General features: G+C 40.1%; 1 protein-coding gene across 1 annotated transcript in view; it reads left to right on the forward strand.

Moving 5' to 3' along the window:
- si:ch211-158d24.2 (multiple epidermal growth factor-like domains protein 9) overlaps positions 1-18,076 on the forward strand; it is a 62,159-nt gene that overhangs the window by 6,093 nt on the left and 37,990 nt on the right. Inside the window, exon 2 of the mRNA XM_049578792.1 lies at positions 547-751. Coding sequence (XP_049434749.1) covers positions 547-751 — 205 coding nt within the window. The remainder of the gene's footprint in view (positions 1-546; positions 752-18,076) is intronic.

Here is an 18,076-nt window from a genome sequence, read left to right on the forward strand (position 1 = left end):
GTGGAAGATTTAAAAAGCAGCAGTTATTGGCTAACTGAAAGAAGAAGAACAGTCTCCAAAAATGTTAGCAAATTGGGAAAGCGATGAGGTCAGAGAGCTCCTTACCCTCTGAGCAGAGGATGAGATCAGCTGCCATATAACGGGGACGGCAAATGATTGTTATTGCCATGTCAATGCCATTGTTATTGTTTATAAAGTGCTGCTGACACATATGTTATATGTCACACTAGAGGCCAACACCGTCGTGTTACATGTCACGCCCATCCTGCCTGTTTTGCTTCAGTGATGCCGGCATGTTGTCTAAAATCACACACTGGAGCAGCATGATGCTGCCATCATTTGATTCTGTGTATAAATGCAAAGGCAGCATAAAGAGGGGACTTTGTAGCACAATCTCTGTGTAAAAAGGGCTACGGTTTGTAAAGAAAGAAAATGTATGTATGATCCATATTTTGTTCAGTTTGTATCACAACAAGTGCATCTCATGCAGTATTTCCCATTTCTTGTCTCCCCCTTTCACTGTGATGCCCCCATTCATCCACCCAGAGGGTCTTTGTAACTGCAGCAGTGGTGGTGAGGGGATTTTGGATCCGGACGAGTGTGTTCCGAGCACCGGGCAGTGTTTGTGTCTGTCAGGCTACACCGGTCTACAGTGTGAGGACTGTGAGGAGGGACACTTCACTAATGGCACCAGCGGCTGCCTGTCCTGTGCCTGCGACTCCTTCGGCGCAGTGAACCACCTCTGTGACAGGTCAGACTGCTTTCCCTGCTTTCTCTTGTGTTTCCACATGAAGTAACAAACCCTCTGATAGCCCTGTCAGTGGTGTATCACTGTTGTGTCAACATACTGTAAATGAAGTGTCATGGTTAATTTCTGTGCTCTATTTGTCTGTGAAGTGGACGTCTCAGAGTCAGCACTAATAAATTGGATTGAATTTGTATTTAGATAACATTAACTTGTTTGCTGGCTATGGAAGGTTGAAGCTGCAATAATCCATTTTTTATATTAACATTGAATCAACTGACTGTGTTTTATGAAAGGAGTTGCTTGTAGTTATTAACTCACAGAGAACTTCCACTCAATAGTGCATTTTCATGGCATGCCATCAATCTGGAAGTCAGCCATTTTGAAGATATTGAACGTAAAACTAACTTTCAACTATTTCAGATTATTGTCACTGAAAATGGTCAATTACTGCAGAAGTTATTACAATTCTTTGAGAATAGTCCAAAGAATTGTCTGAAGAAAGGAGGCGTGTATGGTTGACCATATTGAACCAGAATCTCCAGAGCAAGAATCTTGACAACATTTGAGTTTATTCAGAGAATTTCTTGCCAGGAGAAATATCCATGCTAGCAACTCTTAACAATTTTATAGTGTAGTAGTGTACCAGCATATTGATTTTAAGCTGCTGTTTCTTGAATTCTTGGCTGAACAGCTGATCACGATCTCATTTCAAAGCCTTCTACAGTAGTGCAAGACTTCTGTAGTGTCTTAATTTTTTTTCTAAAATTGGCCCACTGCTGCAGCAGCTAACCAATACAGTCTGTGGTGTGGTGAAGTCATGCATGGTGTATTTGACTGAGTTGGCAGGTCAATGTGCCAACATGCCACTAAAACGTTTTAAAGTATGGTTATACTACAGAACTGTGACATCTGGTGGTATTTTACGCAACTGAATGCTTCCATTCACATGATGGGTATCAAATGAAGTACTCTGTTGGTATCAGTATCACTTGTATTGGAACTTGTATTGGTACTGGTATTGTACTTTTTTAGCAATACCCAGCTCTATAGTTGTAGGGCTGGGCAATATATCAATATTATATTGATACTGATTATTGATTATATTGATAAGTGTTGTCTTTTCCTGGTTTTAAAGGCTGCATTACAGCAATGTAAAGTGATGTCATTTTCTGAACTTCCCAGACTGTTCTATTATTTGCCATTACCCATTTAGTCATTAAATCCACATTACTGATGATTATTTATCAAATTCTCATCATACCAGTATTTTGTAAAGGCACTGTAGTCCCCCCCATATTCTGTTGCAGTACTGATGTCGAGGTATTTGGGCAAAAATATCTTGATTTTTTTTTTTTTAATTTTCTCCATACCGCCCAGTCCTGGTGTGTTGTCACGTTTGTTTGGTTTTGAGTGTTTTACTGGAGTATGGCTTGTGATGTGGCTTGTGCATGTTATTGGACAAACTTGCTTGCAAGTGCATGATTAGACAAACACCAATCTTAAATGCTATGCAAGAGCACAAGTGTGCAAACACTGACTGGTCACATAGCCTTCATGAGTAGAAGGAGAACCAACAGGTCGACCACAGAGGGACTGCAGTTTATGACTGACAGCCACAGCATTCTGCAGAGTGTGGAAAAACAGCACAGCTAATTGTGGCACTGTGATCTTAACTTGGAAACAAATCCTGTTTATCAGACTTTTTAAAATGTTTTCAGGTGTCTCTCATATGTAGCTTGGTTTTATGCATTGTATGTGCATTATAAAACCAGACATGGCTTCTGGAATATATGTGATGTACCTGCAAAGAGTCTGCAGCTTTAAAGCAGTGCTATCTTTAGCAGCAAAAGTGCTGTAGCCTGCCAAGCCCAAACAGACTGTCTGCTGTGAATTAGTGTTTGTTATCTCATAAGGATGAAGACAAGATGTTCTGGGCCGCAGCTTTGCTCAGACATGGTGTTTATCATAACGTCCTAGCCCCTGCAGAATCATTATTTCGGTCCACTGAGTGAGGCCCTCATCCCACAGGCCTTCCTGAAGGCAGCAAAATGCTCAGGCCCTGCTTGCTTCTCAAATTCTCAGCCAGAAAACATACAGCAGACCTTACGTGCTGTTTCTCTGCAAGTCGTAAGAGCTGTGACTTAGAAAAGAAGCTGCGTGTGTGGGTTAGGAACGTGGTAAAAATAGCGGCAGTACTTTCTGCCTCTAACCATGAAAAGGAATGCTGCTGCTTTTCTAAAGCTCGAGTCAGTGTCCAGTGTGTGGGGGATTTGTGTTGTCATGCTCTGAAAAATATGTCATAGTGTGGGCTACATGAGCTCAATCCTGATAGGTGTAGTCCTTTACTTGAAACGCAGAATGTCCTTTTCGTATTTATGAAGCCTGAAATGCTGTGTCTTGAGTTCAGTGGGATTCAGGTGAGGATGGAGGCAAGAAGGTTATTTCAAAGCGTGGAGCTCTCACACAGTAACACACCTACAGTAATACAGTCCCTCTCAGACAGTCTGAGCCCAGCCTGGCCACTACTAACCCTGCTAGCCTAGCCTAGCCCCCCTTGGGAGCTTATCACTGCCAGTTATACAGATTAGCCAGCTTTCATACCCCCCAGTCTGCTGCCTTAAGTATCTTTCCCATTAAGTAATGAGCAGTCCAGCGGAGATGGAGCCAGTCAGGGCTTTAGTTGTGTCCACTGCTACCGGAACACTGCAATGACAGTGAAGACCAAACCCATTATTTAGTAATTTATATAGAGCCTTCATCCAGTCTTCATTCTGCCAGTGGGATGCACACTGAGTAGATGAGCTTGTAGATGTCATAAAATAATGCCTTAGGCAAAATATCATGTCATCATACCTGGTTAAACCTTCATGTCATTTCTTTCTTTCATGTCAGTTTTCATTCAGTGGTCCACAATCCATTTACAACCCTCTTGCCAGAAACAGTGATGGTATTTTCTGCAAAGCATGGATATGTTTATGTTACACTGTATGTTATTATGTAGCACATGTGTTGAAGGTTTCCATTTCAACAACGCTGTGGTTAAAGTGTGGTTAGGGTTAGGCACAAACACTACTTGGTTATGGGTAAGAAAAGATCATGTTTTGGCTAAAAAATACCTAGTTTTCATGGCACTATCCTCGCTGGAAAAACAGCAACAGGTCCCTTAAAACCAGCCATGTTTGCTGCTGGAAAGCTGCTGGAAACACAGCAATGATTTGCCAAAATATAACCGTTGCTGTTGTTTGTTGGTTTCAAACAGTGGTCTGTTGTGGTCTGCAGTTCATCAAGCGTTTTGCCTAGGTGTCACATGTACTTAATTTGCACTTGAGTTGCGGTTTCCTAATGTGATAGGATTGAAATGACAGACCCTCTTATTTATACTCAGAGAAGAGCTGACCTTTGATTTGACTGTCATGATTTCACTCCCATTATTCTTGTTTACAAACTTATATGATGTCAGCAGTGTGGATAGACTTGCACTGGTGGAGGCAGGTTCACTTTCAGATGCGTTAGAACTGACTGACGATGCACCATGAGGAAAAATCTGTGGGGTTCTGATTTTTATCCACAAAACCCAAACAGTCACACGTGCAACTCAGTCTGAGCTGTTAGGAAGTGTTTGATATGATAAAGCACTCTCACAGTTTGTCTGAGGTAGCATTACCTAACTGCAGTACAATATTTAGCTTAAAGCCTTAAAGGCCATGCATGGCTTTGGTTATTATGACCTGATGCTGACTCTGTTTCATACACGTACTGAGCATTATTAAGAATGTCCCTCACATTTTTGAGTCACTGTTGTTGTGTGGTGATGCATTTGTCTGGCTAGCTGGCCAAATATAGATGACATGACATCACAGGGAGATATTTCCAGCAGCTAAGGCTGACTGTAATAGAATATTTATTTTCAGCTATCTGAAGCATCAATGTAAACGTCAGAGTTCTTTATCAGTTCTTTCAAATCAAAGAGCGAGACCTTGCCCCTAGAGCAAGTATTTTGCATAGTCATTCAGCCATATCATTTACGAAGAAATACCCTATGGAATATTGATTTGGTCTCTTCTAACCTCAAAAAAGCAAAATGCACAGAAGCCACAAGCTCACTCAGTATCACTACACTACCCTACACAACACAACACTATGAATCAAACTTGATTCACTTTGCATTTAGACTCCACTTTGCCCTCAGATGGCAGCAGTTACTGTTAGTGTTGGAAAATGAAGTTTAAGCTGCTGAATGTCCTGCTGTGCTCTTTAACAGCATAGATCCCAGTGGGTACATCAAATGGGCAAGCAGCCATCCATCAGCACAAACAACCACCAAACTCATTTCAGGGCCTCAGGTTGATGATTAACTCACCTTTCACAAGAACTGCTGATAATGACACGACCATGGTGGCTACACGGTGGAGATTTGTCTGCAGCCAACAGCAGTGTATAGTGTGTGTGTGTGTGTGTGTGTGTGTGTGTGTGTGTGTGTGTGTGTGTGTGCGCGCGCGCGCGCGTGTGTGTGTGGTGTGAACTAGTAAAGGGCGCTGTCATACAAGGCAAGTATACTGTGCATCTGGCAGAGAAAAGCTTGGTGACTTAATATGCGGCCTTGTCATTGGGAAAAAATATCAAAGGTTTTTTGGCAGTCCAAGTGTGTTTTATTAGTTGCTAAATGTAGTCATGCTTTTATCTGTTTAACACCCATAATTCACATAATTTATTGTGATAGATGACTACGTCCACTTTTTTACAATAAGATGTAGGTACAAAGAGGGCCAACATCACAGTGACATCAGTTTGTTAGCTGATGGCAAAACATGACTCTCCACCACAGGGCTGTAGGCTATAGGAGTCTTGTGGTGTTATTGGGAGCCAGAATAGAAGAAGTCACTGGCTCAAAACTACCAGCCGCCACTGCCCGTCAACAAAAACAAAGATAACTGTGGTTAAATGCAATAAGACCAAAGGACTGGACGGAGGGAATCATCAAAAATGCTCGCATGTGCAATGCACACTTCATATCAGGTTAGGGAAAAAGTATTTCCTGTTGTAGGGATGAATAACGTTATGTGTATTAAGGGTTATCATGTCCACCTGATTAGACACTGGGGAGTTATTAAGAAGAATATTGGATTTCTCTGTAACACTAACTTTTAGCGCATTAGCTAACATTAGCTTTGATAGCAAAACAAAACGGAGGAAACCGTTCAAGTGTTGTCCTCCTTTGTAAGATTGGCACAGTAATAGATACACTGAGTGAGAGCATATGGGTCGGCCAGTCTGGTCCCATTGATCAGTGTTTTTCAAGTACTTTTTAAGTAACACTCCCTATTTTCTAATTTATTCTAGCAGTCAGCATTGAGTGCCATTTTATTCAGGAGGACCTGAAGTTTCAGTCTTACTCATTTAAAGTTACAATTTTACATTTGCTTTTTCTGATGATGGATGATTTAACAGAATTAAAAAAAAACACACCAGTAAAAAGGTTTTGTTTTTGTTTTGTTTTTTTACTGTGAACACAAACAAAACCTTATGAAGTCCGTTTTTTTATTTAGAAAGTTGTAGTTAGATGTTTTGGACTTCCAAATGAACTTTGATCTACACCTAACTTTCCCTTAGCAAGTTACAGCAATTTATTTTAAGATTATCCCAGGTATATTGTTTTTTTTTTTTGTTTGTTTGTTTGTTTTGGTGGAAAAACAGGTGTATTCCTATATTTTATTTAATGACCACGTAGACTCGTAAAAGAAAAGTTCAGGGAGTAAATAGAAAGACTGTTATATCATAACAGACATTGACACAAAAATGAATTTTTATTAGAGAAATATACTATCAATTAAATGTAATCATCAAATGCAAACCGTGCAACAAATAGTGAAAACTGTCTCCACAAATTCTATACAAACAGAGAGAAACATACCAATTGTAAATGTGCAACAAGACACATACAGTGTAAATGATCCTTCCAAACCATACACAGAATGAGTGAGAAATATATACTCTGTCTGGGTCTTTAAGGGTTTAGAAGTCCCACTAAATTGTGAGCAAAATTATTAAAACATTGAAAATAGTACAAGTTGTTGGGTTAGGTCATGCCAATATTTGGAAAAAGAGCTGTATTAACCATTTGTATCTGTCATAGACACAGCTGTGTCAGCGATGTATTTGGGTCAGCTCCTGTGGGCATTGTCTGTAAAGCTTTTCTTTTTACAATACCGTATGGAAGGCGCCACAGTCTGTAATGAAATATTGATTTTGGGTGCAGATGTTTCCGCCTCTGCATCATGTGTCACTGCAGTGGATGCATCATTACCATCAATGTATCTTTACTCTGCATTGATCGCAGTGCCTGTGATACTATTTTATTTTATTTACTGAACAGTAATGTGAGTACTGGGTACAATAAGGCTGATAATGATGTTATCAGCTAAAGCAAAAACTTTCAAGGACACGTCCCCGTATTAAATCTTATTGCCCTTGTTTTTACATCTGTGTTTGTTTGCATAATGTCTCCAACATTTTAAACATTTACAGCAGGGGTTTTCCTTGGATGCAACTCCTAAGCGTCATCTTCTTTCTGTGTTGGAGTTCCACAATGGTGCTGGACTCAGCTCCTCCATACACACACTCACGCACGCATGTTTATTTATGTTTTATTTATTTAGGGTGTTTGAATATTTTTTTCACATTCCATTACAGTATCCTTAAGAATGAAATGTTTGTTGTTCTTTGAAAGTGTGTACTTGGTTTATTATGCATTATGTGATCATTATATCAGTGGCATTAAAAGGTCTTAAAAAGACATTGATATCATTTATCGCAGTTATTTCTATGACAATATAACATCCACTAAAAGTCGGGACAGAAACAATTGCTAGAGAAAATGCAAAACATGTTGTGTTTTAACCCTGTGGTGTAACTCATTACTGTTTGATATCATTTTTCTATTAGGTAGGAGTGCTCCAGGTATATGAATGTTTTATATCAAGTTGCTTAGAGATTATTATTTTTGTCTAAAATATCTGCAAAATTCTTCTAAGGATTGAAACAAATGGCCCTACTAAACAGGTTTCAGGAACTAGATTGCAGTTTTAAATACAAATTTAAAGCACAGACACATGTGTTTCTGCCTAAACAAGTGGGAGCAGCGAGGTCATTCCCTGCATCCTGTCATCAGAAAGCAGCAGTGGACTGCAGGGCTGCAGGACTGCAGTGTTAGAGCCACATATCTGAGACCTGACTGATGGGCACACTCATCAGTTCAGTTATTTTCAACATTTGCCAAGTTTCATATTGCACATTGTAGGCCTATCCATTTTGTATTGATTGTGTCCGCATTGTATTCATTATATTTCTGCTGAAAATGTATTTTAATGGAGACTGTAGTTTAGGAGAAGTTAACACTGGATGCAGCATCTCTACCTGTCTGTACAGACAGAAGGGTTGCTGGGTGTGAGCTCTGTTATAACCCTACTGTCAACAAAACCCCACTGACTGGATGAATGGATTTATAACTAGAATATTTACAAGATACAACATGTAAATCAGACAGGTTTATAACTGTTGGGCGTGTTTTTGGCACTTAAAATGGAGTTGGCAGTTTTCCATTGCCTCCAGTCTAAGCTAAGCCTTCAGGCTAAGCTAAGCTAAGCCTCTACCAAACAGAAAGATGGAACTGATGGATCTTTTTCTAAACATACAACACAAAAAATTACACTTAATATAAGCTGTAACTGCTATCAAAATAATAAGTGTTGGGCAAGCTACTTGTAAAATGTATTGAGCTAAGATACCCGTTACTCTAAATCAAAATAAAGTTTCACTTCATTGAGGCTATCCCCGGACAAATGTAGCAAGCTAAGCTATGAGATAATGGCAGAAGTAGCGTGCCACTTGCAAAGCTACTTTATCTCTGTGATAAGAAAAACTGTCAGCAAAATGAATAGGCAGGCAAAAAATGTTTAGCTGAACTGTTATTATGAAATTGCAGACTTCAGTTAAAACTTTTTTTTTGAAGATGATGTGACTTTTGAACATGTCCTCCAGTAACATGACATCATCAGTCAGCCTATTGCTCTCTTTCTTGCTCTCTCTCCTCTTCCTCCATTATGCATGTCTCTGTCTCTGTCTTGTTATGTCAGTAATTCAAAAACAGAATTCCAAAATATGTTTTTCACTCAATAAAATTAGAATAAATAAGAGACAGTAATATAATCAATAAAGATAACAATCTTAAATGAAAACTTCTCTTTTTTTGAGACATTAGAACATGAACATGTCCTGCAAATAACACGTGGCATCAGTATGTCACTCTCTCTCGCTCATCTCTTCCTTCTTAATACTGTTCTCTGTCTCTCTAGCTCTTTTCTTGGCCCTTGTTGTGTCTATTTTTCAAATACACGAAATGTATACAGTCTATGGGCAAGACACATAAGAGACGTGACAAAAAGTGCAGTGTAGCCAATCAGAGGCAGAGTAGGGCGGGTCTTGCCAAGAAAAGCCAATAGTGAAGCAGCAAACAGAATAAACTGAAGGATTAGTATGTGATGTCATGTGGAAGTGCTTCCCTCGTCTACATGCCTCAGTGTGGCACTGGCATCAGTCACATTACCTATCCTCAGTTTTATTATCCTTACTTTTATCCAGACCTCTGCAGAAGAAAAGTCTGCTGCACTTCAAAGCTTTTCCTGGGAAAAAGAGATTGTAACATTTGTGGATGTTATTGGGCTTCTCGGTCAGTTAATCAGCTTTGTTACTGAAAAGCTATTTGAGTAAGAAAGTAGTGACATTACCACCACGCTATTGACAAATGTAGTTAAATTAGTAACGTAGCTTCTTGTAGTGATGCTACTGCCCAACACTGAAAATAATCCTATTCACATCTGACTTGGGCTAAGAAGTTGATTGCATATCTCCCAAACTTTTGGGCTTGTTCATTTGGAGACCCGCTCAATCCAAACATTCCATTGTAGTTTTTCAGTGAGTGTCAGTGTCCCATTAATGTTTTCCATTTAAAACCTGGCTGGATCCCTGTGACATATGCTGCATTTGATGTTTCACCACACCCCATCCCACAAATCCATTATATAACGATAATAAACATACCAGATTTCACCCTTGACTACATGACTAGGAATGTTGTTAGTCTTTTGTCTGAGAACTTTTTCCCTCCTAAATATCTGGACTTGTCCATGCTTGTGTTGAGGACTCAGGCCAGCAGAGCCTGGCATGAGCCAGGACAGTAGAGAAAACATCAAAAGTCCTGCTGCTCTGTTGCTTAACACACCCTCAGGCTTTGGCTGCACACCCAGCAATGCAACTAAACCTGCTTAGTGTCCTTTCCTGTTTATTTTTGCCAACTGCTGGTAAATAAACTGCTGATCACTTCCCTGTTGCAGAGAGGATGTTTGCGACTGTCTGCTCTTATCCAACACATTACAGCCAATGGCTTGTGTTGCAGCGGCAGCCGCAGAATGGGATTAAGCTTTGTTGCCCATGTAATACTGACCTACTTAATATGCAGATCTGACGCAGAGCGGCTGGGCCAACACAGTGCGGTGAAATCACACCAAAACAATAACAACCCCCTCTTCTCGGCCAAGACAGCACAAATGAACACCAGGATTACTGATCACTGAGGGAGAGCATCTCACAAGTCTCATATCAAACATAATGATGTGTCCTCCAGCCACCCCTCTGCTGTGGACCTGGTGGGTTCACAGGCTGCTTATTAGGTGGTTAACTTCAAACAATTAAGTGACAGTCTTATTTTTGAGCTGTTCACAGTCTAAGATGAAGGCTGTGAAGACAAAGATGACAGATTGTGCTGCATTGCCACAGGTCAGTGTCTGACAGGCTGCCAGCCAGTCAGAGCACAGAACAGGCCCTGGTGGTGCATTAAAGGACTCTTGCAGCATGATTTATTTGGTGCATGCTCATTTCCTGCATTGCAACTGATTTACACCACATTGGATGCTTTTCCAGCCTTTATCATGTGTCATTTTTTATATTATAGCTATTTTATTGAAAAACTCTTTTATTATCAGTCAATTTTTTTAATTTTATGATAGTGGCCTCATAGGACTGCAAATGTGGCAACTCGTGATTTGCAAGCCCTTTTTCCTCTTATTCTTTTATTCCTCTTTCTTCTTTAATTACCCTAATCAGATTAAATAAATCATTGTTATGTAAAATCAAACAATTTCCTGGTGTCACAGCAGAGATAATAGGGTATAAGTTAAAGGTTTTATTTTGGAGGAAAAACACATAAATCAAAGGCAACAGACCATCTGGATGGCATGCCAGCATTGGCATGCTGGTGGTTGAATAGCATCCCAGTGTGGAAACACTGTAGGAAGCAGGTTTTACTGTGCACTGAGTCGTTATCAGCTGATGATGAACAGCAACCGTCAGGGTTGGGCGATTGGACAATGTAACCTCAGACTGGAACTAAAAACGATTTTTTATTATTGATTTATCTGCCAATTATGTTTTAAGTTAATCTTTTAATTGCATGTCAGAATATTGTAACAAATCATAATTTCCTGAATCCTGACACATTCACTTTACTGTCCTATAATATCACTCTTTCTTGAGAATTAGGGCAAATTATGTCCCAAAAAAACAAAACAAAAAAACTTAAAATTGTAACTCTTCAACACAATAATTTTGTTTCTGGTGTGAAACATTATTTGTGATTATGTAATAATTATGTATTATTTGACAACTTCAATCAATTAAAAAATGCGTGCAGTCTCTTCAAAATCTAAAACTAAGAGAACATACTCATAATATCTGTGTCACAAGATACCGCTATAATCATCTGCCAGTTCACCTCTTGGGCACTGCCGAGGTGCCCTTGAGCAAGGCACGGAACCCCCTAGCCGCTTGGAGCGCCTGTCATGGCATGGGCAGCCCCACTCTGACATCTCTCCATTAGTGCATGTATAGGTCCTGTTTGTGCATGTGTGTTTTTGGACCTGTGTGTAATTGACAATAGAGTGAAAAAAATTGAATTTCCCCTCAGGGATGAATAAAGTATATAAAATGTAAAAATAATAATAATAATAATAATAATAATAAAAAAATCTTTGTTTTAGAATATATTTTGTCCCAGATTTTTGTCAGCTTGGTCAGATTTAATTAATTTATACCTGATTCAATCAGGTATAACAGGAGTTAGCTTTATCACAAGGACTCCTGTCTCACATCCTGGTTTTTCCAAAAAGGCATGCTGCTCAGGTTCTGGTAAGCTTTCTATTTTTTTGATAAATTAATTAATATTGCTTTCAGGTGTGCCTCAACCATAACAGGTCAACTCTGTAGCCCTTCTAAATCCAAACTAATCAAGAATTATGGTTAAAAATTAGTATTTTGATTAGCATTAAGGGAACTCTTAGCAAATTTGAAAAATAAAATGGCTTGTCACTATGACTACTGTGAATTTAATGAATAGATAACTTTTTGTCAATTCCACAAGACATCACTGTTGTAAATGGTAAATGGACCTGCGCTCATATAGCACCTTCCTTGCCATCCGACCACTCAAAGCACTTTTTACACGAGTCACATTTACACACATATTCACACACTGGTGGCAGAGGCTACCATACAAGGTGCCTCCGCTCACACACCGGGAGCAATTTGGGGTTCAGTATAGCTCGAACCGCTGATGTTCTGACTAGTGGGTGACCCGCTCTACCTCTGAGCCACAGTTGGCTTTCAGATCTTACCTCTGACATTCGACACGTGCTCTTCCTCAGACTGCTAATGATTAATTGTAATCATTAGCAGTCTGAGGAAGAGCATCACGCTCGAAACGTCACGCAAAATAAAAAACTGCATACGGGAGCTCTTTTGGTGTGCGGATCGCTTTTTTCTTTTTTCATGCTTGTGATACTTTGTGATCCAGCACCCAACCCAGTGGGCTTCGGGGATGTGCGTGTCCTATTCTTTACTATTCAAGAAGAACTTCAATCCCTGGGAGGTTGGCCCATTGCAAGGATTAATACACAATATTTTGGTCTAAAATATATTTTCCAGCCTAACTGAAGAGTAATTAATAAAACCCCCAAAAAGTGCGGTTTTGTCCATATTCTCAAGATTGAGTGACATAAAGAAAAGCAGGAAATCCTGAAATTTAGAAGCTGGAAGTAAAGATCTATCTGCATTATTGCTCAAAACACTAAAATTATAAACCGATTGTACTAAAAGAGTTGCCAAATTATTTTTTGTTGAACAACTAAATTAGAGACTAATTATACCAGTTTTAATATATAGGCTGCCATGAGAAGATTTTAAGCAAAGAAATGTTCTTATTCCCTGATCAGCATTTAGAGTAAACACGGAGACGGAAAGCTGTGATCAATCCTGTAGTGGTTAGAAAGCATTTTAAATAACCTTCATATATATTTTCTTATAACAGAAGGAGCAGTGACTTGATGAAAAAGGCAACCTCTGAGAGTGGTCCTTACCCTTAATGTCCTTGCTGTGGGACCAACATAAATTTATTTATGTTGAGGGTCGTATATCTTGAGGGTTTCAAGGCCTGTGTTTGGCCAAAACACCAATGGAATTGTTTTTATCATGCCAAGCATCACCATTGTTGTTCAGAGCTAGTAGCTTTTATTGTGAACAAGAATGGTGCGGGGATACAGGAGTAACATTTGAGGTGCTTGTAGCTGTTTGTAGCTTCACAGGTCTACTTCTTTCCCTGACAGGCAGAGCAGCACTTTATGCCAGATGGGCGGGGTTTCTGCGCCATTTAAATTGAGCATTCAAACAGCACATGCCGCTTGTGCTGACCTACATCAAAGGCTTGTGTGACAAGAAAACAAAGTAGCATGTGTGCCAGACAATGGACACTGCTGAACACATAGCCTGGCATGGCTAAAACCAGTCACTGTCTTTGCCAACAGCTCACACTGTCCACAGACTGGCAGGACTGATGGCTGCACACATTACTGACAGTGATACTGTCTATAATGCTTATTCTTCTCTAATACATGCCTGAAAAGGTGGTCCAGTAAGTAGCATTTTAATATCTTTAGCCACACTGCCACTAGGTGTGGGTAATATGCTAAAACCGGCGGGAGCGCCCACGATCCCATTTGCATATTGATTTTTAAATGCCGGTAGAATTGCAACCAAATAAGATAGAGCAATAATTCTTTTTGCATTTAAAACCGGAGGAGTTACTCTAACTTACCATGCATTCATCATGTCCCAGAGTGCTGTTTCCTTGCACTGACAGGTTTGTAGAAAAACAGTAAAAAATGCTAAGAACAAAAACATTATAATCCTGATCGCGGGTATTCACAGCACTTCCTATGTTGGACTAAACGTCATCACGTTGTGAGCATGAACTGTCACGTTATTAGGCTCGTCAGAGATGAACTGCGCCTCGCCTGAAAAGTAGACGAGAGCAGGCGGCCGCAGCGGGGGGCGGTGACAAAAAGCTGCGGTGAAGTCGGACAGTTTCCCGACAGTTTCCAGCAGCCTTCAGTCCGTACAGGAAGTCACAGACACACTAACATCCTGTCTGGAATGATGTCAAGTCATTAAAAAGTGATCAGACCCATATATCAGTTTGTTTTCACCATCAGTCACACAACATGTTTTCTGTTCACAGAATAAACCTTCAGATCAGACAAATACAATCTTAATCTCCAGAATTCAACAAAAATGAGTAGTTTATCTAAAACGTCATCTTGTTGAGTCGACATCTGAACCAATCAGCTGTTAGATCAGGTGAGAGCCAGGCGGTGCAGTCGGTGGAGAGCAGCTGCAGCGCCTGGCTCTAAAAACTGCGGCCGCCTCGCTCTCGCGGTTTTATCGCCATCCACTTTTGTATTACGTCAGAGCAAGTCGGGATGAAGTCGGACACAAAACTAACCGGCATGCATTGTGCGCCGATCGCCGGTGATCGAATCTGCGCAGGACTGGCTCATCTCGAATGAGCCTATTTTCTTGCGTGTCTTTCTCGCAACACTACCCGCGGCAACAAGGAGTGACGTCATTTCCCGGGAAATTCCTCTCTTTCTTCTGCGGTAAATATTTCTCTCAGCTTGCAGTCACACACTCGCTCTCGCTCTCGTTTTGTATTTTACTCTTTCAAAACAACACTTAGACACACACACACACACACACACACACCAGACACTCACTCCACACTCGCACACATATATTTATGGAACCGCAACAACCTGGACGCGTGAAACGGCTTTTCTCCCGGCGCGAAGCTTTCAAGCTAATTACATCGTTGGATGAAGATTCAGTCCACTCATCTGAGGGGTATTGCAGAAAGCGGGTTTAGTGAAAACTCTGAGAATGTTAACCCTGAAATGAGGGAAACACCGGGTTTTCATTTCCAGAAAGAGAGGTAACTCAAACTCTGAGTCAATCACCATGGCAATTGAGTCTGTGAACCTAACCTGCTTGCTGGAAGGTTTTCTTCAATAAACCCTGAGTTTTTCTCTGTCTCATAAAGTCACTGAATGCTGTTGAGTCAAGATACAAATAGATGTCCAACATTTTAAAATCTACAGTATTTTAACCTCAACGTCTTTTTAAGTGCAAATCACCAAACATAATATTACTGGGTCAGACTGTGAGTTTACAGTCATGTCTTTATGTCTTTGATCTGTAGCCTAGCCTATATGCTTTAAATCTTCCTATTTTTCAGTTGCTGCCTCCTGTGTTTTTTCCCGTCAGATTAAATCTGAACAAATATATTATTATATATTATTAATATAATGTAATGTATCTACAGCCTGATACACAGTCAGATTCCACCACTTTATCTTCACTAAGGAAATGTAAGGCTGATAAATGATGAATAAACGGACAACATTGAATAAAACTTTTTCATTAACTTTCTGGTTAACTTATTTACACTTTCTTCGTTCTGACTCAGGCACTTCTTTTAAAGATAAACATGCACCGTCTGCTACACATGCATTGATATCTCTACATCCACTGGATTAAAATGGAGACACTGTCTTTTATTTACCTGTTGCCATGGTGAATCGTGGAGTTGGAGCTCCATTGATGATGACTTTTTATTGTCGGCTTAACTCAGAGTTGACTGAACTAACTCAGATCAGCTGTTCTGGAACCGGATACTCAGAGTTTCCCATCTCATAAGTCAACTCAGAGTTCAGGGATAGACTCAGAGTTTGTTGAACCTCCTACCTGGAATACCCCTCTGGTCCGGATTCTGCCGACAGTGGCAATGACGCAGACCTCATCCAAGGGAGAGATCCTTCCTATGACATGTATGTATATATTCATGAAATATTGTTTGTTTATGAGTTAGAGTAAAGTAAAGAAAATATATATGTAACACAACTGAAAGCATTTTGCACTAAATACGCACCATTATTGTATTACTCTCATGTTGAACACATCTAACACACTGTGTAACATCTGTATGCAGAGTTGACGATGATGAGGAGGAGGAAGTGGGGGGGGGTCTCCTCGCCCTGCAACCCAGAGGGAGGCAGAGGGGGAGGAAGGAGTCGGTCTCCAGCAAACAGAGGCTCAGGTCAGAGACACTCCCTGGTGATGCAGCTGGCTGGAGAACCGAAAAGAAGTCTGACATCTTGCCACATCCCCTACCACATTTTCTACCCAAAAGGAGGCCAGGTGTGCAGACACCCCTATCACAGTATGTGGACAATCCCTCTCCATCTGAGCTGTTCAGGATGTACTTTCACTGGGCTGCCATCAAAACACTGTGTGCCAACACCAATAAAAATGCAGCAAAAATATTGCTCATCGTGGACAGGAACTGTCACAAGACCTATCACAGCTCCCCTGGTGCTATTTAAAAGTAATGTTTGACTTTGAACTTTGAACTGTGGTTGTTCTATTGTAAATAGTTTATTTTGATGTACATATTGTATTTTTGCTAATTGTGCACAATGTGCATTTAACTTTCGTTTTTGTCACATTTTATAAAAATGAGTGTATCTCAAAAATTAAGTTATGAAAACACTCAAAATAAATTTTCTGTGGTTTGAAAGGATTTTGTGCAACTTTTTTACATTTACAATTTTGAGGGATACAGCCATGATATTTTTGTATTTAGAAAAATATGTGTAAAAACAAAAATGATTTTCATTTTTTTAGTAGTTTATTGCACTTTTTAGCAATTTATTTAATTAGTATGGACATATGTCCACACATATTATTAAAATTTGGGATTTAAGGGTTGTATTGATGTATAGCATATTAAAATATTCCAAAAAATGGCCATACAGCAGGTAAAATTGTAAAGATATGCTCTGGCAGACTTGTTCTATGGTAGGTCATAAAGGGTTAAAACCCCCAGGGCCGCCCCTTCCTAAACGCAGAACACGCGCTGTGCGTAGGGCCTCATCTTCCATGGGGGGCAACATTTTGCGCGAGTGGACGCATTTGCGCATATGCGCTACCGTGAGGCGCACGTAGAATCAGCTCGAGGAAGGAGAGAAGAGACCTGACCGCCCATGCGTTGCTGCAATGATTGACAGCACTCCACATCTTAACAATAAGAGGGGTGCGCTGGCAAGTACTTGCAGAGCTGCAGCAGGTGAAGAGTTGTCGACATGTCGTCCAAAAGAGCCTCAGGAGTGTGTGTGGGGTTGGGAGGGAGGGCGGGCTCCACGGAGGGGGAGATCCGAGCCTCGGGGGTATGTGCACGGCCGGGAGGTCAGATGCTCCCAGAGAGGGGAGAGGGAGAAATATAGCTAAATAAGATGAAAATAGAAAAGAATGTCTCTGTATTTTATTTCTGTTTTCAGTGTTTAATTAAGGTGGGAGAGGCGGAGGGCTGAGGGAGATCGGACGCCTCCAGAGAGGGGAGAGGGAGAAATATAACAAAATAAGATTAAATAGGAAAAACCTGTCTCCCTCTTTTATTTTATTTTCAGTGTTTAATCAAGGGTGGGGGATTGAGGTGGAAGTTACTTTCTTTTGATGAGTAATTGATGGCTATTTGTGACTCAGATTTGTTTATTTATTTATTTCAGTTTGAAGTTATTTTTATTTAATATTTATTTCTTTATTTCTTTATTTTAATTTTTTATTTTATTTGACTCATACAGCCAAACTACTGTATCTACAGTACATTTGTTATTGCCAATACAGGTTGTCAATTTAAATGGCAAGTTGTTGTACGGCCATTTTGTACCTATGATACATTTGGGATAGGGGCCTCCAAATAAAATTTCGCTTAGGGCCCCAATTTGGTCAGGGGCAGCCCTGAAAACCCCCCATACATGTTGTAATAATTCTTATGAATATATATCATGAAAATGTAAATTACCTTGAAAATCAATTGAGAAACTGTTGATG

Source organism: Epinephelus fuscoguttatus, linkage group LG6 (assembly GCF_011397635.1).
Source record: "Epinephelus fuscoguttatus linkage group LG6, E.fuscoguttatus.final_Chr_v1".
Taxonomy (NCBI): Eukaryota; Metazoa; Chordata; class Actinopteri; order Perciformes; family Serranidae; genus Epinephelus; species Epinephelus fuscoguttatus.